Source organism: Bos mutus, chromosome 11 (assembly GCF_027580195.1).
Source record: "Bos mutus isolate GX-2022 chromosome 11, NWIPB_WYAK_1.1, whole genome shotgun sequence".
Taxonomy (NCBI): Eukaryota; Metazoa; Chordata; class Mammalia; order Artiodactyla; family Bovidae; genus Bos; species Bos mutus.
The window spans coordinates 764,163-791,150 of NC_091627.1; the positions used below are offsets into that span (position 1 = coordinate 764,163).

The 26,988-nt window shown below is 64.6% G+C and overlaps 2 protein-coding genes across 6 annotated transcripts; one reads left to right on the top strand and one right to left on the bottom strand.

The window, feature by feature from the left end:
* The first annotated feature begins 89 nt into the window (after positions 1-89).
* On the top strand, positions 90-4,425 carry LRRC26 (leucine rich repeat containing 26). Its single transcript, XM_070378628.1, has 2 exons — positions 90-891; positions 970-4,425. Exons 1-2 carry the CDS (start codon positions 213-215, stop codon positions 1,275-1,277), a joined length of 987 nt encoding a protein of 328 aa, XP_070234729.1. The 5' UTR covers positions 90-212; the 3' UTR covers positions 1,278-4,425.
* On the bottom strand, positions 2,094-26,473 carry GRIN1 (glutamate ionotropic receptor NMDA type subunit 1). Of its 5 annotated transcripts, XM_070378623.1 has the most exons (21): positions 26,216-26,473; positions 23,876-24,010; positions 20,886-21,062; positions 18,964-19,026; positions 18,171-18,271; positions 12,906-13,027; positions 12,661-12,835; positions 10,875-11,019; positions 10,695-10,778; positions 8,462-8,603; positions 8,245-8,372; positions 7,896-8,060; positions 7,701-7,819; positions 7,476-7,588; positions 7,255-7,403; positions 6,982-7,139; positions 6,379-6,540; positions 6,143-6,252; positions 5,890-6,035; positions 4,579-4,689; positions 2,094-2,227 (listed from the first exon to the last, which is right to left on the bottom strand). In XM_070378623.1, the coding sequence occupies exons 1-21, from the start codon at positions 26,471-26,473 to the stop codon at positions 2,159-2,161; spliced, it is 2,832 nt and encodes a 943-aa protein (XP_070234724.1). In that variant the 3' UTR covers positions 2,094-2,158. The 5 variants fall into 5 exon arrangements, with proteins under 5 accessions (XP_070234724.1, XP_070234726.1, XP_070234728.1 ...); XM_070378625.1 differs by lacking the exon at positions 4,579-4,689 and having other exon boundaries at positions 2,095-2,227; XM_070378624.1 differs by lacking the exons at positions 2,094-2,227; positions 18,964-19,026 and adding an exon at positions 2,454-2,591.
* Between the last annotated feature and the right edge of the window lie 515 nt (positions 26,474-26,988).

Here is a 26,988-nt window from a genome sequence, read left to right on the forward strand (position 1 = left end):
TGGCCCGGAGCCAAGTGGAGCTCAGAGCTTCGGGACAGGTGGCTGGCAGTGCCCTGCCTTTGGCTGTCTGCCCAGCCTCCGCCCTAGGCGCAGGACAAGCCGTGGGACAGGAACTGCCTGTGCTCAGGCCGGAGAGTTAATATTTGTGCGGGCACCGCACGGACGGACCGGCTCTGGTAACACCCGGGCAGCGGACCTCCACGATTGTCCCCATGTGGAGTCCCTCCTTTCCCTCGTGGGGGCCGCCGCCGCCGCTGCAGCTGCTACTGCTGCTGTTGCCGTGGCCAGTCTGGACCCAGGCGCCCGCCGCAGCCGCCTCCTGGGGAACCCCGGGCGCCCTGGACTGCCCCGAGGCGTGCGTGTGCGCGCCGGGGGGCCAGGCCAACTGCTCGGAGCGCGCGCTGCCCGCCGTGCCGGGGGGCTTGAACCGGCGCGTCCGCGTGCTGCTGCTGAACCACAACCGCGTGCACGCGCTGCCTCCCGGCGCCTTCGTGGATGCCGGCGCTCTGCTCCGCCTGGATCTGCGCGAGAACGGACTGCGCTGGGTGCACGCGCGGGCTTTCTGGGGCCTGGGCGCGCTGGAGCAGCTAGACCTCAGCGCCAACCAGTTAGAGGCGCTGCTGCCCGGCACTTTCGCGCCACTGCGCGCTCTGCGCGCCCTCTCGCTGGCTGAGAACCGGCTGGCACGCCTAGAGCCCGCGGTGCTGGGCGCGCTCCCGCTGCTGCGCGCGCTCAGCCTGCAGGACAACGACCTGCCTGCGCTCGCGTCCGGGCTCCTGGCTGGCCTGCCGGCTCTCAACACGCTGCGCCTGCGCGGCAACCCCTGGACTTGTGGCTGCGCGCTGCGCCCACTCTGCGCCTGGCTTCGCGGGCACCCGCGGCACGCGCCAGGTGAGCCCTCGCGGGCGCGGGCGGGACGGGCGGGCGGCTACCCCCGCGACCGTCTGACGCCGCGCCCGTGTCCCGCAGAGGCCGAGACGCTGCTTTGCGTGTCGCCGGGGCGCCTGACGCTCAGCCCCTTAACCGCCTTCCCGGACGCCGCCTTCAGCCACTGCGCGCGGCCCCTTGCCGCCCGGGATCTGGCCGTGATCTATGGTCTCGGGCCCGTCTCCTTCCTCGCTAGCCTGGCCGCCTGTCTGGCCCTGGGCTCCGCGTTCACTGCCTGCGGCGCTCGCCACCGCCGCCGCCGCCGCGCCGCCGCCCGCCGCCAGCAGACGAGGCAGCCGGATCCTGGCCCCGGCACGGCCTCGCCTGCGGCCACCGCCGCCCAAGCTTGAGGGGCCGCGGCCGCCCTCGAACCTCCCCCGACCCGCTTGCCCCTTCCGCATTCCTGACAGGCGTCAACAAGCGACACAGCTCGAAATTTTCGTGACATTCCTTTTGGCATCTCCACTGCACACACCGGGTGGGGCGGGGGTCGGCGCGCGCCGGGCCCTTGGGGTGGAGGGCACGGGCCGCACGGGGGAGGCGCGCCTGGACGCGGAAAGGCCGGGCCTGCACCTGGCGGGGCTGAGGATAGTCCCGAGCCAGCGTCTGCGAAGCCCACCCTGGGTGGCGGGCGGAGGAGGCAAAGAGAAGGCTCAGCCCTCGCAGGGTCCGGAGGTGGGAGGCAGTGGGGAGCCCGAGCGCGCCCCAGGGAGGCGCTGCCAGCGGATGGGGTTCAGGGTCTGCAGTCCAGGAAGGGCAGGGCCAGCTCAGAGGATGGGGTGAAGCGGAGAAGGGGTACAGGCAGGAAGGGGGAGGTGGGGCGGAGGCCGTGCGGCGCAGGGGCGTGGGAGGGGTGGCCCAGCCAGCCGGGGCCAAGGCCCACCGTGGCTCTGGGAGCGGCCAGGAAGGATGGGGCTCCAGTCTCTGCACCAAGCCCCTCTGCTGGGCTGAGTCAGATGCTCCCCCTGCCGCTCAGAGACCCCAGGGCCCTGCCTCTGCCGGAGCGCCCTGCGGCTCTGCCCAGCCAGCTCAGCTCTGGCCCGTCCTCAGCGGCTCTCGTCCGAGCCTCAGTCCAGCAGGGGCTGCCCACCAGCAGCAGGGTGGACGGATGGACGGGAGGCCCGGGGTGGGCAGTCTCTGGCAGGTGGGCTTCCCTCAGGCCTTCCCGAGCAGCAGGACCCCTCAGTGTCCTTGGCCGGGCTAACGGGGCGGGTGGGCGCCTCCGGGCGCCTCACACCACGGTGCTGACCGAGGGATCTGAGAGGTTGAGCGGGCCCGTGATATCAGTGGGATGGTACTGCTGCAAAATAGAAATACAGACAAGGCGCCCGTTAGCCCGGCCATCAGGGGCACACGCGGGGCCGGGACGGGTGGACCGGCCAGCCGGCCGACCGGCGGGCAGGCGGGCGCGGCCTGGGGGAGGCTGGGGGGCGCTCCTCCCCCTGACCCCGTCGTGCTCCGGGACTCTGCGTGGGCCGGGCCGCTGTCCCGTCCGTCTGTCTGTCTGTCTGCGGGGGAGGGGGGCAGAGGAGGGCGGGCAGGGCGTCTCAGCTCTCCCTATGCCGGGCACACATCTGCAGCTGGCCCTCCTCCCTCTCAATAGCGCGTCGCGGCAGCACTGTGTCTTTTTGGTTTTGCAAAGCGCCGCGTCCACCCCCGGTGCTCTATAAATAAGAACCAACAATCAATACCCGCTGGCCCCGCCGGCCGCCAGGGACCCCAGCCCTGAGCGCCCAGTGCCGCCCTGGCCCAGACCAGCCACGGGACAGGGGCAGCGCATCTCAGCAGCCGGACTGACCCCACCCCTCCCGACAGAGCCCCCCACCCAGGCCTCCCTCCGAGCAGGTGCCCAGCCTGAAACGGTGGGGGGCTGGGCTGCCCTCCCCCGCCCAGCCCCCAGCTGGCAGTGTCCCCAGTCACCCCTGCAGGGCCGGCCAGCCCCAGATGCCACGTGGCACCAGAGCTGGCCTGGAGGGTGGTCCCCGGGGAGGCTCGGGGCAAGGAGTCTGCTGGGAGCGTGTCCCGGGACAGGCACCCTGAGGGTCTCTGAGCTGCACCCAGGCCAGCTAAGGGCTTGTGAGTGGGCTCCGGGCCGGGACGGGGATGGAATTCTGCTGCCCTCGGAAAGTGGCCCCCTGCCTACGTGACTCCCCTGACCCTCCTTTCGCCTGCCTGTCCCCACAGCTCTGTCTGCTGGGCACCTCCTCCCTGGCTGCCCCACTGCTGCTCCTCTCTGGCCCTCCCAGCCCCCGGTGGGGCCCCTGGCTCAGGCCCCACCCAGTTCCCAGGCTGCACGGCGCCAGGCCTGTGCTCTCAGCCCCTCAGGCCACCCCTGTCCACCCACTCTGCCTGTGCTGAGCCCTAGGAGTGGAGTAGCCAGGCCTCAGGGGCCCCTTTGGGGCAGGTGGCGGCCTCACCCCAGACTCGGATGGCTCTGTGCCGCGCCCTGTCTGTCCTGTGTCTGCCCCTCTTCCCTTGTGCTGTGGGCAGGGCCTATAAATCCTGCTCCCGCCTGGACCGTAAGACTGTGGGGTAGTACTGCCTGTGAACTGGGGCTCCTGTGGACGGGAGGACAAGCCGCCTCCGAACCGCAGGGAGGCTGCTGGGCTGAGGGCTGTGCTGGCCCTGGGCGGGCCCTCCTCGCCTGGGGACGCTCCCAGCAGGGCTAGGCCAGTCTTGGAGGCCTGGGGTTCAAGCACACACACCCGGGACAGTGACAGGCTGCCCGGGCAGGAGGACAGGGAACCCTTGGCTCAGGCTCGGAAGGGGCTGGGGGTCAGGTGCTGAAGCACCGCTCCCCTCCGTGGGGGTCTCCCCTCCCTGAGCCTCGGTGCCCAAGGCTTGCCAGCCACAGCTTTCGGGCCCCCCCCGCCCTGTTCTCAGACCCCCGGGTGCTGCCCGCACACCTCCCGCAGGGCCCCTGCTCGGCCGGGGGTGGGAGCCGCCACCTCTGGTCCCACCCGTTCCCCATCCGACGGCCCCTGTGGCCAGGGGCCTGTGCCAACTCCAGGCCCCAGCCGTCCACCCAGGTGGAGCCGGGCCCGGCCCCCCAGCCCCGGCCCACACAGAGACCACATGGAGGGGATGCAACAGGCATGGCTCTGGTGAGACACGAGAGACAGGTGTCTGGGTGGCGGGGCTGGCGGCCAGACAGATGGACGGATGGGACATCACAGGCACCCCTCCACGGACGTCGCAGGGAGGGAGCGAGGGCAGTGGGCCTCTCCCTGGGAGAAGCTGGAGGAACGGACGCGACAGAGAGGTGGTGTGGCCTCCTGACGGCTGAGGAGCCCGGGATGGGGTGGCCCTGGGCGCCCGGGGCTGCGGGCACAGCCCCGAGTGGGGAGGCTGACCAGCTGACCAACGACATGACACGGCTTTAAGATGGCGCGTGGCGTCATGGCACGGGGGGCAGACTAACGCAGAGACACACGGGGAAGACGACCCGGCGGGCAGGCCCGCGGCAGAGGGCCGAGAGAGGGGCCCAGAGTCAGAGAGGCCCTAGTGTGCCGGGTGGGCAGCGGTGAGCGCAGAAGGGCCGCGCGGGCGGAGGCGGGTGGTGGGATGGCGAGGGCGGGCCTGATGCACGGGACACAGACACGGGGGCGAGGGGAGAGTCGGACACGTGGGACTGGGCGCTCTTCCCCTTACCGTGTCTTTGGAGGACCTACGTCTCTTGAAGCTGGAAGCCAGGGTGGAGGTGATAGCCCTAAATGTGGCTTTCTTTTTAGGGTCGGGTTCTGCTCTACCACTCTTTCTATCCTAAAATGAATATGTATAAGTGATTAGACGGCTGAGGGTGGCGGCCACACCTGCCCTCGCCTGCTCCTGGGGGCTGCTGCCCAGCCTGGCTGGCCACTCGGGCCCTCGCTCCTGCCTGCCTCCCTGTGCTGGATGGACCAGCCGCCGGCCCCATGCTCGCAGGCGGCCTCTGCTGCTGCCAGGGTCTCCGGCCTGACCTTCCTTGTGCTGGGACTGGGTTTGGGGAGGCGGGGTGGGATCCTCAGCTGGCTCTCTTCCAGGAAAGGTCTGCCTGGTTCCCTGGCTCCAAGGTGCCCCTGGTGTACGGGTGCCCCAAGGAGGAGGAGCCCCCTGAACACTGGGTGAGTCACCCCCACAGGCCCCACCAGCCACTCTGACCCCAGATGAAGCGCACCGAGATTTAGGAAGGGGCTGAGGGGACCAAAGGCAGGTGGCGAGATGGATTGGAGTGACAGAGAGACAGTGGCAGCTCCTGGGACCCTGGCTTCGGGTCTGATGGCCAGAGTGGGCCCTGCGCCCGCCACTGGGAGCAGCAAGCCAGGTCCCAAGAGCAAGAGTGGGCAGATGAGAGGTGTGGGAACACTGGTGACCCCGTTCCCCCGGCCCTGCCTCTCTGCAACACCGGCTTCCTCCCAGGACACAGGCTCTGGGGAGGCACCCAGAGAAAGAGAAGAGATGGGGCAGCCTGGGGCTGGACCATGGGGCACGAGCCCGGCCCAGGTGGGCTGTGGGCAGCCCGTCCCCTGCTGCCGGCAAAGCCCCACGAGCACAGCCTGGGGTGCCCGGCGGGACCAGCTGACCAGCTCAGACTGCAGTTACATGGAGCACAGCAGGGTGGCAGGGAACCGGGTCCTTGGAGGGGCACGGGGCGGCGAGGGATGGCGGACTGCACCTTGGACTCACATGCTACACCCAGCTGGGTCCCTGTCTTACCCTGCCTCAGTCTGCCTTCCTACGGAATGGGCCTCGGTGGGCGACTCTGGAGACAGAGGGGCCAGGTGGACGCTTGGAGCCTGGCTTCGCAGAGGCAGCCACCCACAGGCGGCCCCCAGCACTGCGGCCTTGGCTGTGGCTCCCAGCTCCAGTCCTTGCCTCTTGGGCTCCTGGGAGCCAGAGCCAGCGCTTCCGCCTGCGGGGATGGAGGAGGGCCGGGCCGGGCCGGGCCATGGGCACCAGGCCTCGGAGGGCGGCCTGCCCTACCTGCAGGTTCTTCCTCCACACGTTCACGGCCGCAAACGCCAGCTGCATCTGCTTCCGCCGGGCGTCCTTGTGCCGTTTATAGGCGATCTCGATGAAGATCAGGAAGATCCCGGCCACGATGCCCCCAGCCACCAGCATGAAGACCCCTGGGGGCGACATCCTGTGCCTCAGCTGTGCCTGCTCCGGATGTGGCCCCTGGGGCGCCCATCTAGGGTCATCAGGGGCCTTGAAGTGGCGGGGGGAGGGGGCCCACCTGCCATATTCTCGAAGGTGAGGGTAGCAGGGGCGTTGCTGCGCGAATCGCACTCCTGGTACCGAACCCACGTCTTGTCCAGGTCTTCCATGAAGCCGTTCTCGTGGGACCTGGATGGGCGGGGCGTGTGAGCCCCGCGGGGCGGGGCGGGGCGGGGCGGGGCGGGGCGGGGTGTGCCTCGGGAGGGGCTCGCGGGGCGGGGCGGGGCGGAGAGGGGGCGGGTGAGGCCAGCTCACTTGAGGATGGACAGGGAGACGTTCTGCTTCCAGGGGCTGTCCTTGCGCATGCCGATGCCAAAGCCCGAGCGGAAGAAGAGCTCGCCCGTGGTCACCAGGTCGCATTTCTGCGAGGCCTCGAACTCCAGCACCGCCGAGTCCCAGATGAAAGCGTGCAGCTTGCTGCGGGCAAGGGCGGGGTCACGGCGGCCACGCTTCCAGGTGGCCCTGGCTCCCCGCGAGCTTTCCTCCTGCCAGCTGGGGACCCGCCGTCTGTCCCCCCTCCCCGTGGCTCCCACACGGCCGGGACACTGACTGTGGATGTGGACGCCCCCAGCTTGTCCTGCCGGCCCTTCACTCGCGCCCCGCCTGCCCCTCCCTCACTCGTCGCGCACGGCCCGGATGGCTCCGCCCCGCCCCCTCACAGGCCCCGCCCCTCATTGGTCGCGCGCGACCTGGGTGGCCCCGCCCCTCTCCCGCCCCGCCCCCTCACTTGTCGCGCACGGCTTGGATGGCTCCGCCCCGCCTCCACTGGCCCTGCCCCTCATTTGTCGGCGCGACCTGGGTGGCCCCGATCCGCCCTCGCTGGCCCCGCCCCCTCGCTGGCCCAGCCCCGCCCCTCACTTGTCGCGCACTGCCTGGATGGCCTCCGCTGCGCTCTCGTAGTTGTGCTTCTCCATATGCCGGTACATGGTACTCAGCTCCACCTGCCGCCGGAAGTAGATGTCCACCGAGCTCTGCTTCACCGTCGCGTAGATGAACTTGTCCGAGGGATTCCTCAGCTGCGGGGCCAGAGAGCCAGGCTCGTGGCTGCTCCCCGGCCCCACCCCACCCCACCCCACGGGGCGGAGGGCCTGAGCGCCTCCCTCCCCAGCCCCCAGACGGGCCCGGCCTCACTCGCGGGTCGTTGATGCCGGTAATACGCTCTTCGGGCCGGTCCAGCACCAGGAAGGCTGCCAGGTTGGCGGTGTAAGAGGCCACAATGATCATGGCGAACCCCGCCCACACCATGCCCAGGATGCGCGCCGAGAAGCTTCTGGGGGCGCCTGCGGGCAGAGGACCGTCAGCTCGGGGCGGGCGGCGGGGCAGGATGGGGCCCTGGCCTGGCGTCGCCTCACCTTCCCCGATGCCTGAATTGAGCAGGACGCCCCAGGAGAACCACATAGCCGAAGACAGGGTCAGCGCATCCTCCTCCTCCTCCTCGCTGTTCACTTTGAACCGGCCGAAGGGGCTGCGGGGGCGCAAAGGGCGGGCGGGAGAGGGCGGAAGGGGCAGCCTGCCCCGGCCCTCGCCCGCTCCGCCCGCCCGCAGGTAGAGGAGTCCGGTCCCCGGGCCGCACTCACCTGAAGCGGTCCAGCAGGTACAGCATCACGGCCACCACGTGCACGGACAGCCCCACCAGCAGCCACAGCGTGCTCTGGAAGGGCTGCATGAAGGAGTCCAGCGTGCTCCGGGGGATCTCCTGCGGGGCCACAGGCCGTCAGCGCCGCCCCGGCCCTCCCGGGACGCCCCTCCCGCCCCGCCGGGCCTCCACGCACCTTCTTGACCAGAATGGTCAGGCCCTGGTACTTGAAGGGCTTCGAGAACTCGATGTACTGCGCGCGCTCGTTGTTGATGGTCAGCGGGGCCACGATCATGTCCGCCTGCCCGCTGAGCAGCTCGCCCATCATCCCGTTCCACTCCTTCTTATTGCTGTTGTTCACCTGTGGGGCGACACCGCCGGTGGGGACGCGGACACCGCGGGCCCCACTCCCCATACAGGCTCCCGCCCCGACCCATCTCAGGGGTCACCCACTCCAGACTCCTCCCAGGCTCAGGCCCCGCCTACAGAAGACCCTCGGGGGAGCAGGACCCGGTCCTGCGCCGGCTCCTAGGAACCACTCCTACCCGCTCCTGAGTGCCGAACTTGCCGTCGGCCACCAGGTGAACCTCGTACGTGAAGTTCATGGTCCGCGCCAGCTTGATGAGCAGATCGACGCAGAAGCCGTAGCAGCACTGAGGCACCGTGTGGCGCGCTGGCGAGTGGGGGCGGGACGCGGTCAGCAGGGGCTCGCCGGCGCGCGGTCCCCGCCCCCCGAAGCCAGTGCCCCCGCCCCGCACTCACGGCTGCCCGGCGACGTGTCATTGGGCCCGGTGCAGATCACCTTCTTGACCGGGTCCCCGTTGACGGTGAACTCCTCCTTGCACGTGCCGTCGCTCAGCGTAGGCTTGACATACACGAAGGGCTCCTGGTGGATCGTCACGATCTGGGGACGCGGGGACACAGGGCCTGGACCACCAGCCCTGGGCTGTCCTGGGCGCTGCCCTCTTCTCAGCACACAGACTTCCCTGGAGCCCCCCTCCCCAGATCCCTGACATTTCCCGCACCACCCTCTACGGCCCCCTCTGGCAGCGATCAGCCTGCTGCCCCCAGGAGGGGCGCCAGAACCTAACGCTTCGCCCAGTGTGCAGAGGGTGCCTGGCCTCCTGGAACACTGTGCCTTCTCTCGGCCACTTTTCCTTCAGGTCCTGGCCTACGAAACAGTCCCTTGATCAGTGGAGCCTGCCAGACGTCCAGTCTGCCCTGAGCCCCTTCTCTGACTTCTTGAGGCTGAGGACCTCCCTGTCCCAGCCCAAAGCCTACCCCCTGCCCCCACCCACTGCCATGAAGACAGGGGCATGTTCACTCAGAGCCTGCCCAGGACTAGGGACATGCAGGGACTGCCCTTGTTGGCTCTTCCAGCTTCTCCTGGCCTCAGCCTCCACCCACAGGGAGTCGTTGTCTGATCATCTATCCTGCCTGCCTGCCTCTCCCCCAGTGAGGCTGCCCTTCTGCTGTGGCCTCTTCAATCCAGGGGCTCCTTGGGGCTCACGGTGGGCACTCTCTCCTCTCTGTCCTTCAGAGCTCTGAAGGCTGGGAGTAGGCAGGATAGACATAGGCAGCGGAGCTGAACCAATCACTGCACGGGATGAGAGGTCCCAGGGGACATAGTGCTGGGGTTGAGACTACGAGGTGAATGGGGTTGGTGAGAGAGGCCCCTTCTCCTGCAGGGTGACCAGCTCCCCCAAGGGCAGGGGATTGGGAGCCCCTGAAGGGGCTTATTTGCCTTTAAAACTTTCATCACCATTTCTATTATACAAGTAATATGCTCATGCTTTTAAAAAATCAGTGAGACAGAGAAGGGATAAACCAGGAGATTGGAATTGACATATACATACACTACTACACGTAAAATAGATAACTGATGCGATCTACTGCATAGCACAGGGAAGTGCGCTCAGTGACCCATATGGGGATAGAACCTAAAAAGAGTGGGTATATGTGCGTGTATAATTGAGTAACTTTGCTGTACAGAAGAAACAAACACTGTAAATCAACTATCCTCCAATGAGAACTAATTTGAAAATAAACAATTTTGTGTCAAAAAAATAAGAACACACACAAAAAGTTCTAAAAGGCCTTCTGGCTCTCAAAGCCTATAGGGGACCATCTTGGCCATCTGTTTTGTCTGTTTTACACTCAGACTTTTCAACACAAAGCGTCTTTCCTGAGCGTTGGCTTGGGGGAACTCCCTTCTGCCCATAGAGAGGGTTGGTGCCCTGTAGGCAAGTGCAGACAAAGAGGTCCAGGTGAGAGGCCACGGGGGTGGGGTAGCTCAGAAAGCAGAGGAGGTCAAGAGAGGACCTGGGGACACCACAAGAAGGACGGTGTAAGGCTCTTCGCCTTTGGTGAGCTCAGGTACCAGCCTGATGCTGGTGTGGGTCAGTGTGGGAGGGACTCTTGGGAGGCATCCTGGGATGAGCCTGAAGGAGTGTAGCAGAGTCGGGATGAGGAAGAGAAGCTGTGAGAGATGAGGTCCCGGGGAGGGGCTCCCAGAGGCCCAGTGAGTCACAGAGGGGCTGGCCAGCTCGGGGAGACCTGGTTCAGAAGGACAGTCTGAGCCAGTCCCAGCAGGAGGCCAGGAAGGCCAAGGGTGGGCGGTGGGCTGGGACCACCTGGAGGAGTGCCGAAGAGTGTGGGGGCATCATCTCTAGGACTGGGGCTCAGCACTCAGAGTACTGAAGTCCACAGAAAGACCAACCGTCTGTCCCTCGTCCCCAGGGGAGCCCAGGTCCACATGGCTGTCCCAGGCTTAAGCGGGATGGGGTCAGGAGGGGCCGGGGAGCTGGGCTTCCTCTCCTGCACCCACTCCCTCTCCCTGCCCCTCCGCCGCGCCAGGTGTGTGCAGTGGCTGTGGGTGCTGGGCTGGTCCCAGGACCTGTAGTCACTTTCAGGGCCCTCACTGTCCCCTCTGCACCCGCGGCACAGGATGGAGGCTACGGCATACAGAGACTGGGGCAGGGAGGCGGGGCCCCACCTTCAACCTGGTGGACATCTGATAGCCGCGAGGTTTCTCAGTCTCTCCACCCGGCCAGATGATCTTCCTGTCATTGGGAATGACCTGGGGGTGGGAGTATGAGATGGAGGTGGCCACGCAGGGGTCTCGGCCCCAGGACCCTAAGGCCCCAGCCCCCACCCCCTCATGACCCCCACCTACATGAGTGCCGTTGTAGATGCCCACTTGTACCAGCTTGCGGTTCTGCAGGTTCATGATGCTGTAGTTGGCAAACTTCCGGTCCCCATCCTCATTGAATTCCACACGGCCGGTCACCCCGTCTGCATACTTGGAAGACATCAGAACCCTGGAGAGGGCAGTGTGGTTGGAACGATCAGGGATGCAATCCCCGCTCCCACCGTGAGCTGCCTGGATGGTGAGCCCGTCTGCCGGTGCCAGATGGACAGCACAGCCACATCAGCCAAGCAGCTCCTTGGCTCTAGACCCTGTTTTGAGGGGTTCCTGTGGGCTAGGATGTTTGATTCTCACAGCTTTACAGATGAGGTGGCAGAAGCCCAGGTAGGACTCGGTGGCCCATTCACCAGTGAGTGGAAGAGGCTGGGTTGAGGTCTCATCTTCCTGCATGTGCACACGTGAGTGTGTGTGTGTGTGGTGTGTCCACTGGGCCATATATGTGTGCACACACAAGATCTTTGTATGGGGTGCAGCCCTGTGCATGTACTTGTGGCACAGGTGTGATGTTCCATGAGCCTCTCCGAATCTGCATATACACGCATGCGCCTATGTGCACATATGCGGCATGTCTGCAGTTGTGTGTGCTCCTGCTGTGGGCACTATGGACCAGGACTCTTCACCTGCTCCTTGGGGGTGGGTGTTGGTGATGGACTGGGCCTCCCCATACTAGTGGCACAGTGTCCAGGGTTCTGTGTGTTAACTCCTGCCCTGCTGCAGCCACTCACTGTGTGTCTTGCCAACCCTGGCTCTCGGCAGACTTGGATGTGCTTAGTCACTCAGTCTGTCCAACTCTTTAAGACCCCATGGACTGTAGCCCTCCAGACTCCTCTGTCCATGGGGATTCTCCAGGCAAGAATACTGGAGTGAGTTGCCATGCCCTCCTGCAGGGGATCTTCCCAACCCAGGGATCGAACCCAGGTCTCCTGTATCGCAGACGGATTCTTTACCATCTGAGTCACCAGGGAAGCAGGCTTGGGTGCCATCCCCCAAATCCTTGTCTGACCTCCTGGGCCTGAGGAAGCTCCCAATGCCCGCCTGAGGCAGGATCCTCTTCCCCAGGGCTATTAGTCATCCTGGTGGCTGGGGTGGCGTCTCAGGTTGGCTGCAGTGTTTAAAGGTGGGGACAGGGGCAATGGAGGCAGCCATGCTTCTGTGACATTTGAGGCGATGGTGTCAGTGTTGGAAATGGACCAGATGGTTATCACAGCGGGGATGGAGGTGAGGATGGAGACAAAGTGGGGACAGAGAGGAGCGGGGAAGGAGGCTGTGTTTGTAGCCGCAGCACGCTGGGCTGGAGCGACTCTTCGGGTGCCGGAACGGTGGCCCTCCCACCCTAGACGGACGGCCCCACCCACTCAGACGGAGCGGCCCCACCCCCTCAGACGGAGCGGCCCCGCCCACCTCAGAGCGACCCCGCCCACCCTGGAAGAGTGGCCCCTCCCGCTTCAGACGGATCAGACACGCCCACCCTGGAAGAGTGGCCCCGCCCACCTCTTGAAGAGCGGCCCCGCCCACCTTGGAACGGCGGTCCCACCCACTCAGAGAACGGCCCCGCCCACCCTGAGGGGCGGACCTGCCCACCTCTTGAAGAGAGGGACCACGACCGCATTAGATCAGCTCGCGCACCCTGCAAGAGTGGCCCCGCCCACTCTGGAGGGCGGCCCCGCCCGCCCTGGAAGAGCGGCCCCGCCCATCTCCGGGGGCGGCCCCACCGAGTGGCCCCGCCCACCTCTTGGAGAGTGGCCCCGCCTACCTCTTGAAGAGCGGCCCGGTCTTCCAGATGTTGGTGTTGCCCACACAGCCCCGCGGCGGGTCGGTGATGTTCTCCTTCTCGAGCAGCTCGTGCACGGCCTGGGCCACCACGCCCACGGCGTCGCTGATGTGCGCGGACTCGTTCTTGCCGTTGATGAGCTGCAGCCCGATGATGCCTGGGGCGAGAGCTGGCTTAGAGCCCGCGGGGGACCCCTGCCCACCGGGATCCGGGAGCCCAGCACTCACCGTCCGGGGCGTAGCGCAGGGCGTTCCCCGAGATCTCGCGCTCCCCCACCAGCCACACGTACCCCGAGCCCGTCATGTTCAGCATCGCGGCTGCGCGGTACACGGTGGCAGCGTCGTCCTCGCTGTGGGGCAGAGCGGGGTGACGGCCAGGACTCCAGCTCTCCCCACCCGCGGCCGGCGGCGGCTGCTCGACTCCCAGGTCCCCCTCCACAGCGTGTCCTTCCCCTGCCTCTCCCCCCCCCGCCCCTCGTCTGCAGGGAGCTCTGGAGGCACTGCAGAGATGGGGGCAGCCCCCATCCCGGCCCCTCCCTCAGCCGGCACTGCACCTGGGCCCGAAGACTAGCCCCGAAGTGATGCGGTGGGGCCCAGACCCCCAGAGCTTGCCAGAGGTCTCTTGCTGGCCCCCTGCTCTTGTGGACAGGGTTAGGGTGACACGGATGGTGGTGGCTCATTATTGATGGATAACTTGCTCACCCGTACCAGACACTATTCTGAATGCTTTCCACGCACCTTTGTATTTAATTCTCAGAACCTCCCTGTGAGGCAGGCAGAACATGATCCCTGGCAGGACAGGGACTGAGGAGCCAAGGTACACGGTGGGAAGCGGAGGGTCAGGTCTATGTCTGATAATCCACCCCTGAGCCCGTGCTCCTGCAGTTTCCTGGGCAAACCACACCCCTCTTGTTCCATGCCTGAACTTGTGAACTGAAAGGCTGGGACCTTTCTGGATGCTGCTGGGACCAAGTGCCAGGGTGCTGCCCTGAGCCTTGCAGCAGAAGCCACTGAGGGGATGAGGGCACCTGCTCTCCCTTTTGGAGTCTGAACAAGCATCTCTGGGTGCCCAGCCCTGGGTGCTCTCCCTGCCAGCCAGGGCAGAGCCCCTGGCAGGACAGAGCACAGGCCTCACCTTGTAGGCACACGTTGCCCTGAGCTCTTGGTGTTTCCTCACAGCTGAGCCTCTGTGGACCCCGCCCCCTAGGGCTGGGCTCCCCCTGGTCAGGACAAGCACCCTGGGCCTGATGGCACTCCCACCTCCTCTTCCCTGCAGGGTGGAACTTGACCCCGGACACGACGGACACTTTGCTTCTCTAATGCATGGGCAGCGGGGGACAATGCAGTTCAGGAGATGGTCCGAGGGCGGGGTTATTTTTACAACGGCTGATGCAGAAAACCCAGGCAGCCCTAGGGACCCTAGGGGGTCAGCCCCAATTCTCTCAGGGAAAGATCCAAACCTTCAGTGTTTGCTTTAAACAAGAACGCCACCCAAAATAGAGGTGCTTCAGGCTGCACCCAGCCAAGACGGCCGGCAGCACCAGCGCGTGCATGTCGGGGCGCGGCACCCCCAAAGCCTGGTGGAGAGGCCCGTTTGCTTGACACCATCCAAGTCTGTGAGGTTGGACTTGGTGGTGAGCACACACCTATGCTTGTGTCTGTGTAAATCGATACTTTCAGGAAAGCAGTTGCAGACAAAAGCCTGATCGACGTCAAACGGTTTTATGGAAATAACTGATCCCAGTAAAGACAATTTCAGGAGGATTACTTTTAAAAAAAGTTTTGGAAACAAATTAGAAATTCTGACATGCTCAATAGAAAACTGGTCAAAAGTTAAGACTGGCTTAACGAGGTTTCTCTGCAAAATGCTCTCAACGAACTTCGTGAGGAGGAGACGGGGGTGTCGGGTTGGGGACAGGGTGAGCCAGGGCTGCAGCGGCCCTGCCCAGGGGACTGCTGGCATCCCTGGGCTCCAGGGGCGGACTGTGCCGGGCCGGCTGGTTTCCTCCTGCCGTGGGACTCTGGCCTCTCTGCTCCAAGGTCCTGTGTGTGAGGGCACGGATTCCTTCCCACTTGAAATCCAGAGGCCATGAGTGGATTCAAGAGGTGGGCATGTGGTTGGTGAACGCTGTGCCTCGGTGGGCAGTGTATGTGCATGCGCAGGGCCTGTGCGCTGTGTGGCACACACGTCTATGTTTGTGAGCACATGTGTGCCACCGTGGGGCGTGTGCCGGTGTGGTGTGTCTGCTCATGTGTCTAGGTGAGCACGTGTTTGTGAGTGTGTGTGTGTGGTGTGTGGCGGTGTGCCTGTGTGGGTACGAGTGTCTTGAGTGTGTGTGTGTGTGGTGTGTGGCGGTTGCCTGTGTGTGTGTGAGTGTCCTGTGAGTGTGTGTGCGTGTGTGGTGTGTGGCGGTTGCCTGTGTGTGTGTGAGTGTCCTGTGAGTGTGTGTGCGTGTGTGGTGTGTGGCGGTGTGCCTGTGTGTGTGTGTGTGAGTGTCCTGTGAGTGTGTGTGTGTGTGGTGTGTGGCGGTGTGTCTGTGTGTGTGTGTGTGAGTGTCCTGTGAGTGTGTGTGTGTGTGATGTGTGGCGGTGTGCCTGTATGTGTTTGAGTGTCTTGTGAGTGCGTGTGTGTGTGGTGTGCCTGTGTGTGTGTGTGTGTGTGTGTGAGTGTCCTGTGAGTGTGTGGTGTGTGCCAGTGTGCCTGTGTGTATATGAGTGTCTTGTGTGTGCGTGTGTGTTTGGTGTGTGGCGGTTGCCTGTGTGTGTTCGAGTATCCTGTGAGTGTGTGTGTGTGTGGTGTGTGGCAATTGCCTGTGTGTGTGTGTGAGTGTCCTGTGAGTGCATGTGTGTGTGGTGTGTTGAGGTGTGCCTGTATGTGTTCAAGTGTTTTATGAGTGTGTGTGTGTGTGGTGTGTGGCGGTGTGCCTGTGTGTATATGAGTGTCCTGTGAGTGTGTGTGTGTGTGTGTGGTGTGGTGTGTGTGGGTGTGTGTGTGTGTTCGAGTGTCCTGTGTGTGTGTGTGTGTGGTGTGTGGCGGTGTGCCTGTGTGTGGGTGAGTGTCCTGTGTGTGGTGTGTGTGTGTGTGGTGTGTGTGCGGTGTGTGTGTGTGGTGTGGGAGTGTGGTGTGGTGTGTGTGTGTGTGTGGTGTGTGGTGTGTGGTGTGTGTGGTCGTGTGTCCTGTGGGTGTGTGTGTGTGGTGTGTGGGTGTGTGTGTGTGTGTTGAATGTCCTGTGTGGTGTGTGTGTGTGTGGTGTGTGTGTGGTGTGGTGTGTGTGTTCGTGTGTCCTGTGAGTGTGTGTGTGTGGTGTGTGGCGGTGTGCCTGTGTGTGTTCGAGTGTCCTGTGAGTGTGTGTGTGTGTGTGTGTGGCGGTGTGCCTGTGTGTGTTCGAGTGTCTTGTGTGTGTGTGTGTGTGTGGTGTGTGGCGGTGTGCCTGTGTGTATATGAGTGTCCTGTGAGTGTGTGTGTGTGTGGTGTGTGGCGGTGTGCCTGTGTGTGTGTGTGTGTCCTGTGAGTGTGTGTGTGTGGTGTGTGGCGGTGTGCCTGTGTGTGTGTGGGAGTGTCTGTGTGAGTGTGTGTGTGTGTGTGTGTGTGGTGTGTGTGTGTGTGTGTGGTGTGGGTGTGGGTGTGTGTGTGTGTGGTGTGTTGAGGTGTGCCTGTTTGTGTGTTCGAGTGTCTTGTGAGTGTGTGTGTGTGTGGTGTGTGGCGGTGTGCCTGTGTGTATATGAGTGTCCTGTGAGTGTGTGTGTGTGTGGTGTGTGGCGGTTGCCTGTGTGTATATGAGTGTCCTGTGAGCGCGTGCGTGTGTGGTGTGTGGCGGTGTGCCTGTGTGTGTGTGTGTGTGAGTGTTCTGTGAGCGCGTGCGTGTGTGGTATGTGGCGGTGTGCCTGTGTGTGTGTGTGTGTTCTGTGAGTGCGTGCGTGTGTGGTGTGTGGCAGTTGCCTGTGTGTGTATATGAGTGTCCTGTGAGTGTGTGTGTGTGTGGTGTGTGGCGGTTGCCTGTGTGTGTGTGTGAGTGTCCTGTGGTGTGTGTGTGTGTGGTGTGTGGCGGTGTGCCTGTGTGTGTGTGTGAGTGTCCTGTGAGTGTGTGTGTGTGTGGTGTGTGGTGGTTGCCTGTGTGTGTATGAGTGTCTTGTGAGTGCGTGTGTGTGTGGTGTGTTGTGGTGTGTGGTGTGTGTGTGTGTGTGTGTGTGTGTGAGTGTCCTGTGAGTGCGTGCGTGTGTGGTGTGTGGCCGTTGCCTGTGTGTGTGTGTGAGTGTCCTGTGAGTATGTGTGTGTGGTGTGTGGCGGTTGCCTGTGTGTGTGTGTGAGTGTCCTGTGAGTGCGTGCGTGTGTGGTGTGTGGCGGTTGCCTGTGTGTGTGTGTGAGTGTCCCTGTGTGTGTGTGTGTGTGTGGTGTGTGGCGGTTGCCTGTGTGTGTGTGTGAGTGTCCTGTGAGTGCGTGCGTGTGTGGTGTGTGGCGGTTGCCTGTGTGTGTGTGTGAGTGTCCTGTGAGTGCGTGGGTGTGTGGTGTGTGGCGGTTGCCTGTGTGTGTGTGAGTGTCCTGTGAGTGTGTGTGTGTGGTGTGTGGCGGTGTGCCTGTGTGTGTGTGTGAGTGTCCTGTGAGTATGTGTGTGTGTGGTGTGTGGCGGTGTGCCTGTATGTGTGTGTGAGTGTCCTGTGAGTGTGCGTGTGTGGTGTGTGGCGGTTGCCTATGTGTGTGTGAGTGTCCTGTGTATGTGGCACATACATGTGTACACGAGGGCAGAGAAGCGGGTCGCGTGCACATGTGTGTGCAGTGCATGTGTGGACAGCATGTGGGTGCTGTGTGTTCAGTGGATGTGTGTGAGTGCGTGTGCTGTGTGTGCCTGGTCGGGGATTAGTGCCTGCTCACTGCCTTCCAGCCCAAGGAGCAGGCTCCATCCCGGGGAGACGGGAGGCGGGGCACCCCGGGTCTCACCCCCACTGGAGCCTGCAAAGCTTCTGGGACAGGCGGACAGTGGGGTGGGTCTCCCAGGCCCCCCATGTCCCACGGGGCAGGGCACTGCCGTTTCCTATTTCTGGCGGCTTGGCCTTCCCTTTGCAGGACAGAGGCATTTGCACAAAGGCAGGCTTTTACTGGGGCTCAGCTCTAAGGTCACGGTGGGGCCAGGCCCCTCCAGCAGCAGCCAGGGGTTAGGTCCCTAACCGGTTCTCTTCTCGTAGCTGCCTAGTCCGGCCGCTCCAACCCTTCCACCCCAGGGCCCCGGCCTCTCCCTGCCGTGGGCCTTCTCTGCAGGCCCCTCGTCCCCTCCCTGGGACCCCTCCCTGACCAGCTCCTGGAACCCCAGTCAGCCACTACTGCCCAGACCACCTCTGCCTTCTTAAGGGCAGGGGCTTATCCCTCTGCTGTCCTCAAGGCCCTGTGTGTGCGTGTGGGGGGCAGGGGGCGTTTGGGAGGCAAAGCCCTACATCAGCAGGGCGCACCCTGGGCCTGGCCCCGAGGGGGCCGGGGTGGACGGCCCAGCCTGGCCTCACCTGGCGGAGAGTATGATGACCCGGGCCTCCAGCTCCCGCGCCTCCAGCAGCAGCGCCGTCACGTTCTTGGTCCCCGGGTCGAACTGCAGCACCTTCTCCGCCTGCAGTGCGAGCAGGAGCGTTAGCGGGAGGCCGGGGCAGGGGACACAGCGCCTCAGGGGCGAGAGTCGAGCTGCAGCCGCTAGGAACCCCGAGGCCGCGCCCTAGGGCCGCCGCGGCCTGCCTGCCGCCTGCGCTGCCAGCTGCCTGCCCTGCTGCCGGCCTTCCTGCGTCCTCCGCTCGCGCTCCTGCTCGCTCTCTGCGCTCCGCGCTCTCCTCTCACTCCTGGCCTCACTTTTGCACTGAGCATGCAAGTTGAAGTGGACCGAGACTCAGAAAGAGGCGTGCAGCGGACAGGAAACAGGAAAGTTTTGGAACGCAATCCAAAACGGCGGAGACGGGCCGCCTTTTCCAAAACCTCGGGAGGTCCTCCGGGGCCTGTCCGCCGGCCCTGCGGGAGCGGCCCAGACTGGACTGCAGGCGGGCAGGCGGGCTCCCTCCTGGGTTCCGCGAGGAAACCCGGGGGCCCGGAGATTCACATGCACTCCCCAGAGAGCCGCTCCTCTGCGGGCCGCCTGCGGGCGGGGGCCCGGCGGCCAGCACTGGCCTCTCCTGCCTAGGCTGCCTGCTCTGGACCTGGCTCTCCTTCCTCTCTGCTCGGCCGCGGCGCAGCGGGCCCACGGCGCCCTGGTGGCCGGGGCGCCCGGCCGGGGCTCCCTGGTCGTGGGTGGCGTGCACGTCCATGCAAATATACCTTGGGTCCGCGCTTGTGGTCATAGGACAGTTGGTCGAGGCTTTCATAGTTCCTTTTTTTACTCTGATGAATAATGTGCACAGAGAAAATATGCAGACACAGAAGAAGATTATAAACGGTTGAAAATGACGGCGCTAAAGCAATCACACCACCTCCTCGGCACGTCTGCAGACGGGCACGTACCTGGAGCTCGCAAACACCTAGGCCGGGGCGGGGCTGGGGCTGGGACGGGGCAGGGGTGCGGGGTGAGGGGGCCACCAAGGCTCCCTGCCTGCGTGGAGTTGCACTCGTGGAAATGGTCAAGCTCAGGAGAGAAGGAAGCCCTGTCTGCGTCCAAACGAAACACACCCCCTGGGGATCCCTCCTGCCCCCAACCCTGCCATGCACCTGCCATGGGGTCCCCGCCGCACCCCCCCAGCCATGGGAGTCCTGAATGGGGTGGTGTCCCCTCCCCCAGCACCCCTTCTGCCCCTCTGGGAGGCCCAGGGTCCTGCCCTCGCTGACACGCGTGGCGGATGCCCTGCCGCCCCCGGGCACTGAGCAGTTAGGACGGGAGTTCGTGAGCACAGGTGCGTCTGTGGGCGTCCATGCGTGCATGTCGGCCTAGTGAGCCTGCGGCAGGGGCGGGGTGGGGGTCAGCGCGTCTAGCACGTGTGCGTGCAGGCACCTGAGTGTGAATTCGGGGTGAGCCTGCTCATGGGCACACGCCACTTGTGAGCCTGCTGGACCTCCGGGGGGCGGAGGGCCCCTGGGGCCTGAGTCTGGGACGGCGGGAGTGTGAGTGGATGGTCTTGGGAGCAACCGCATGCGCCTGAGAGAGGGAGCGTGTGTGTGTGAGCGTGCACTGGGCATGCGTGCAGCCACCCCGGGAGGGGACACGCCCGCCTACTGCGGCCCTGGGAGCCAGCCCTCCCTCCCAGGTTCAGCCCGTCCCCTAAAGCAAGACCCCCAGGGCCCTCTGGTTCTGCCCTCTGCTTCCCCCCAGCCAGTGCCCGCCCTTCCCTTCGGGGCCTATGGCACCTTGGGGGGAGCCTGGGTTGGCACTCAGCTTATTGAAGCCAACTCCGCCTCTGCACACAGCGCGTGCACCCGCCACCCCTTGGTCTGGCTTCCCGGGGCCCTCCCCAGCCTGGGCCTCTCTGCTCGGCTTGGCCACCACCCAACCCGGGAGGGGCACAGCCCGGGTGCGGAGCACCCAGGGCTGTGGGCTGGGTGGAGGCGGGACCCTGGGCTTCCTCTGGCAGTGCGGGTGGACAAGGGGGGGAGTCACCTGGACCCCCAGAAACACCACTCTGGTCTTGCCGCTGCCCTAGGGGTGGGGGTCAGCTGGACAAGAACAGTCATTTAGAAGCAGGCACCTAACTGGTCCCCAGGAGGGGTCCAGAGCCTGGGCGGGAAGGAGAGAAGGGGCCGAAGAGGGGCAGGGCCAAGACTGGGTGTGGGGCTGGCAGACTTCCCTGGATGGGGCTTCTGTGAGGTTGACAGGCAGCGGCTAGGCGGAGGGCAGCTGCGGCAGTGAGGCCAGCAAGAGGACACAGAGGGGTCACAGCAGAGGGGACGCGGCGCGTGGGGCCACCGCACTGAGGGGGAGCCCTAGGGGCTGTGTGGGGGCGAGATGGCGCCCCCGAGTGAGTTCAGAGCCTGGGGCCTGAGCGCGCTGGGGGAGGGGAGGGGGCGGGGCGGGGTGTTTGCGGAGCTCCAGGTGGTCCTGCCCTCGCCCCGCAGGGACTGACACGAAGGAGATTTCGACTAATGGCAAAAGCGAGTGAAATGAGCCGAGGACAGGCTGGGGCGGGCGCTCGCCAGACGGAGTGGTGCTGACCATGCACGATGGAAAGAGAAGGGTGTTCACACGGGCCACAGACACAGCGGCGGCTCGCCGGCTCCTGCTCCTGCGCGCGGCGCCCCGGCCCGGGCCTCACCTTGGACTCGCGCTCCTCCAGCAGCGTCTCCAGGCGTTTCTGCGCCGCCCGGCCCTCGTGGTCGTCGCTGACCAGGAGGATGACGTGGTTCCAGCTGTAGACGCGCATCATCTCGAACCACACGCTGGACTGGTGGGAGTAGGGCGGCACGGTGCGCAGGAAGCTCAGGTGGATGCTCTGCGGGGCACAGCAGGGCTGAGGCGCGGCCGGAGACCCCGCCGAGGCGCGCGCCGGAGACCCCGCCAGGGCGCGCGCGTTCGAGACCCCGCCAGGGCGCGCGCGTTTGAGACCCCGCTTGGGCGCGCGGGCTGTAGAGGTGAGGGCGCGCTTTGGAGATCCCCGCCAGGGCGCGCGCTGGAGACCCCCGCCAGGGCGGGAGTTGGAGACCGCGCCAGGGCGCGCGCTTTCGAGACCCTGCCAGGGCTCTCGGGCCGTAGAAGTGAGGGCGCGCTTTGGAGAACCCCGCCAGAGCGCGCGGGGCTCGGACTGTCGCCAGGGCGCACGCGTTGGAGATCCCGCCAGGTCTCTGGTCCTGCTCGCGGCGTACAGTCCCCGGACCCGGGGGCCCCGCTTCCCCGACTCCTCCCCGCCCACTGTGACTTCTCCGCACCCATCATCTCATCTGAGAAACAGGCTCGGCTTGCCCACCAGCCCCCTGACTGAGACTGGGCAGGGGGTTTGTGGAATTTTTCCTGGGGTGACTCCCCACCTCTTCGCAGACACTCCAGCTCAGCTACTCGGGCTCAGAAAGTTCTTGCTGACGCCCAGCATCTCAGAGACCCCCACGGGTCCTTCTTGAATTTGTATAACCGTCTTTCTGAGGAAACCTCCCTCTTGGGGCTACACTGCTGTCTCTTGGCCTCGTTGGGGTTGTTGGTCTAGCCCACACCCTGCCCCGCCTGCTTCTCTGAGGGTGCCGCCTGTGGGCAGGGGATGAGCAGGCTCTACCCTCCTCAATGCGGAGCCTCTGCGTCTGTCCAGGGAGCAGGGCTCCTAGGGACCACCCTGAACCAGGGGTTCGTCTGCTCCCTCTTCGGGACTTGGAATCTGGGCTCAAGAACGCCCCTTTGCCTCTGTCTGTCCTCCGGCAGGTGACACGGCTGCCAGGGCGTTGTGGCTGGGGTGTCGGACTGGCTCTGACCCAGGTTGTTCTGGCCCGCTTGCTGGGCACAGACTCTAGAAGGGTCAGGGTGGAGCTCTAAGGTCCGGCCGCTAGGTGTGCCCTCGTGCTGGGCCATGGTCTGGATCTGGGGTGGGAGCCCGTGAAGGCCCGCGTCCTGCCCGGGAGAGAGCTCCCCGCCCTGGCCTCTCTGGGCGCACGGCTGCTGTCCTCCCTGGAGGCACTTTTCGGGCCTGATGCCCAGAGAGGTGCGGAAGGCAGAGGCTGGAAGGCACAGGAGGGAGCCCTCCACTCATGGCTGAGGGGTACGTGCCTCTGAGCAGCTCGGGAGGCTCTGCTGTGACTGTGGTTTTCAGAGCCTCAGGAAGAGGGGCTGCCCCGGCCTCCGCCGGCCTCCTCCCGTGGGGGTCATCCCAGAGGCTCCCTCACTCTGCTCTCACTTTGCCGTTGCCCCGTTGTCCCTGACCTCCCTGGACACCCCGGGCCTGGCTGAGATGACCTCTGTGATTCAGCGGTGTTATCTAGAGCCTGGGGCTCTGGACAGGATGAATCTGGAGAAGATGGGGAGAGCTGGAAGGCTCCCAAGAGCCCAGCCCTCTGCCCCTCTGCTCAGACACCGAGCCAGAGTCCACAGTCTGTCTGCAGGTGGCCCACCCAGTGTTCTCGCCTGGAGGATCCCATGGACAGAGGAGCCAGGCAGACTTCAGTCCATGGGGTTGCAGAGTCGGACACGACTGAGCGACTGAGCACTCAGGAGGCCCCAGGCCTGGAGGGTAACGTGGAGCGGGCCGACCACCCCCCCAGCCTCTTGGTGGCATTTGCTCCCAGCTGACCGGTCCTCTCAGAGTTGGGGCAGGCCCTGCGGGAGAGCTTTGTGAGCCAGCGCACGTTCCCCACTGCTCTGGGGGCGAGTTTCCTGCCAGCCTGACTCGGGGACCTCTCGACTCTCCCAGCTGCTGCTCCACGATTAGACGGCTCCAGCCAGACCCCCAGCCCAAGGGCCACGAGGCAGCCCTGAGGACCGCAATCCCCAGACCGGCCCCCAGCCGTGAGCTGCCTCCTCGGTTCACCTGGCACCAAGTTCAACCCTCTTCCAGCTGCATCCTCTAGTGGGGGCTGGTCCCTGGCGTCGCAGCTGCATCCTCTAGTGGGGGCTGGTCCCTGGCGTCGCAGCTGCACCCTCTAGTGGGGGCTGGTCCCTGGCGTCGCTGCCCCTCTGGGCATCTCCTCCTCCTGGAGAACCCCTTTTCCAAGGGCCCCTGCTCTGCGGTCCACGAAGCTGCCCCATCTGTCCCTCTTCTGACCCACGAGGGCCTCTGCCGCTTCCCAGGGCTTGCTTTTGGCACCTGTCACCTGTCAGTGGGCTGTGTGCCTGAGTGTGTGCGGGCGTGTGTCACTGTGAGTGTGCATGTGAGTGTGTGTGAGTGTGGGCCTGGCACAGTGTGTGATGGGGCATGAGTGTGGGGGAGTGAACACAGTGGTTTTATGTGAGTGTGCAAACAAGCATGAATGAGTGGGTGATGGTGTGAGTACACGTGTGAACATCAGGGTATGCGTATGTAAGAGCAGGTGAATGTCCTTGTGACTGTGTGTGACTGTGTGTGTGTAGGCGTGAGTGTACAGATATGTTCGCATCTGTGAGTTTGTGTGAGTGTGAGTGCTATGAGTGTGTACTGGTGTGCATGTGTGTGGGTGAGTTTGTGTGTCTCTGTGAGACTGTATTCTGGTGTGAGTTGTGAGTGTGCCTGAATATATCATCTGGAGCCCAGAGCCCATGGTCTGAGCCCCTCTGCCTGTGCCCTGCACCCTCTCCCCGGGAAGCTGCTGGTGGCCCTGGGTCTGCCCACGGGGGCACAGCGGTCAGGCTTACCTTGTCTGAGTAGATGGACATGCGCGTGGTCAGCCCCAGGACAGGGATGCGGTAGAAGCCGGCCGTGTAGGAGACGGGGGTGGGTGTGAAGTGGTCGTTGGGGGTAGGTGGGTGGCTAACTAGGATGGCGTAGACCTGCGGGCACAGGGGACACAGTCAGCCCGAGCGGGAAGCGGGAGGCCCTGCCCCAGAGCCGCCGGCCAGCAGCAGCAGAGGTGGAGCTTGGCAGGCAGGGCTGTATCTGGGGGGCACTGGTGCCTCGTCTGGAGGCGGAGAGAGAGCAAGACTCCAGGGGCTTGGACTTCCCTGGTGGTGCAGTAGCTGGGACTTCACTCCCAGTGCAGGGGGCCTGGGTGCAAGCCCTGGTCAGGGAACCAGATCCCACATATCGCAACTAAAGATTCCAAGTGTCACAGCTAAGACCCAGCACAGCAAAACAAAAAACAACTTAAAAACAAGACTCCAAGGTCTAAGAAGACACACAGGGAGATGACAGACTGCTCCCCATGCTCCTACTGTCCGGGGCCTCCCCTCCTGCCCCTCACGCTGGGGGGCTGCCCTGAGCTGCACGGGAGGACGAAGGCCAGTCTTAGTCCTGTCTGGGGCTGTACGTGCCACCACGCTGTGGGCCGGGGAGACCCACACCCAGAGCTCCCACTGCCCCCCTTCCTGGGTCAGAGGTGGACAGAGGCTAATGCTCCAGAGATGGAGGGTGCCTCCAGAAGGCCTGCATGGAGCATTACAGACCAAGAATTAGGAATTAGTGGGAGAAGCTGGACAAGGAGCCATCCAGAGGCCCAGGCCTTTTGCTGATGTGTTCCAGCAGCAGGCTGAGCCCCACTTGGTTTGAGCTGGATGCAGTGCTGACTTGAGCACCGACCACATCCTCAAGGAGGCTTGGACTTCCCGCCTGGACCAGTGGCTCAGCGCCCGAGGCAGGGAGATGGAGCAGAAGGCCTGGTAGTTCTGAGCTGCCCTTGGATTGGAAGGCCCTGTCTGTCCCATTTGTGCCTTCCCCTGTCTGAGCCACAGGGCTCCCCTGCTTCTGCAAATGGGTGGGAGTGTGCTGGCCCCACGTGGTGGGGGTGATGGCTGCCATGCCCACGCCTGGCCCACAGCGTGTGACAGTGAGTGAAAGCTACTGCTGTCACCGTGGCTCCCGGCACTGGCTATTCCCTGGGAGAACGGTGCCCACAGGCAGCAAAGCTGTAAGTTGGAGGAGGGATCCCCATAAGGGCCCTACCCCATCTCCCTCCCTGACCCCATCTGCATCCAGAGGTGGCTGGTCAGTGTTTGCCTGAGCATGTGTGTGCATGAGTGTGACCATGCCGGTGCTCACGAGTGTGTGCTGGGGGTGTGTGTGTATACGGCATGCCCCAGCATGTCTACTTGTGTATGTGCATGTGTGTGCACGCTTGAGCATGTCTGAGCACGTGTTTGCATATCTGGCACAGGAATGCATGTGCCCATGGAGATGCGTGGGAGTGGGCATCTGTGTTAATGGGTGTGCAGTGGATTACCCAATGCCAACACGCATGAGTGAGCACTAGTTTAAGTCTACGCATCTCTGTGCACAAACGTGGATGAATATGTGCGCACATGTGAGCATGAGTGTCTGTGGATGTGGCACGCCTGTCAGGTGAGTGTGTATGAGCAGCACTTGGACCGGGGTCGGTCCGCCTCTTACATAAAGGGCTGCATTGCAGTGATTGGGCTGCCTCATTGGGATGCAGCAGGCGCGGAGCCGGGGGCGGACAGCTCTGCAGGCAAAATCCCCAGTTGTGTCCTCCCCCCCACAGTGCGGGCTGCCAGCCGCTGAGCCCTGGTGCCTCCCACACAGGTCGTCCCCATCCCCACCCCAGAGAGCACCCTGCTTCAACACGTGGGCCATTTCCCCTGTCAAGCAGTACTGTGGATGGGGGCAGGGGAGGGTGAAGGGATGGAGGTCTCCAAGAAGGAATAAAGATGGCCCCGGGCCCCATCTGGTTTAAAGCCCTGCACCCTGCGTGCGGCTAGGCCAGCACCTCGTGGGCGGCCCAGGATGCCCGCCACCACCCTGACAACACAGTGACCAAACAAACGGCCACACGTCCACACACACCAGCTGGACGCCTGGTGAGGGCAAGCCCCGGTGGCAGGCGGTTGGTCTGGGGCCGACACAGAGCTGACAAGACCAGCCCTCTGGGTCCTTTCTCAAGGGGAGCGAGAGGGCGACGGAAGGATGGAATGAAACGGGGACAGCGGCAGGGAAGGAGGGTGAAGCCAGGAGGATGGGGGGAAGGGTGGGGGAGGGGGAGGGGCCGGCACCGCGTGAGCCCGGCGGGGGGCGGGGGCGGGCACCTGGCTGGAGATGAGGTCTTCGCACACCGACAGGGCCATCTGGATGGCGTTGGGCTTGTGGGTGACGGAGGTGGCGTTGAGCTGGATCTTCCAGGAGCCATGCCGCTTGTTGGCCTGATTCACAGCCTCGCGGAACATCTGCTCGTGCTTCCGCGTGCTCAGAACCGCGCCAATGTTGACGATCTTGGGGTCGCAGGCGGCGCGGGCGAAGGAGCAGGAGAAAAGCAGGGCGAGAGTCAGCAGGCGCATGGTGCTCATGGGCTCCGGGCGGCGCCCTGACTCTGGGCAGCGAGAACACGGGGCCCTCGGTGCATCCCCAGCGGGAAGCCCCGGCCGTCCTGCGCGCGCCCGATCCCGTGGACGGAGGGCGCCGCGTCTTCCCCAGGAGCCTTAGTCCTGCGACACCCGCGAGAGGGACGCGTGCCGCGAGGCTTCGGCCAGCCGGGCGGCCCCCGGCGCGCGTGGGTCCCCGGCGCGCGGCCCGGGCGGCGGGCGCTGTCCGCGGTGCTGAAGCGGGTCTCGCTGCAGCTCCGGGTGCCCCGCGCCGCGAGGACACGGCGGCGGCAGCTCCTCCGCGGGCTTCGCTGGTCCCGGTTCCAATGCTGCGGCGGCTGCGGCGACTGCGGAGCAGCGAGCGGGACCAGCGTCGCCTGCCCCTCCTGCCGCCCCCGCTTCCCAACGCGGAGCCAGAGCGGGGGCGCCTCCCGCGCCAGATTGTGCGCCTGCGTTCGTGCGAGCGTTTTCCAGAGCACGCGCCAGAGGGGGACGTCTGT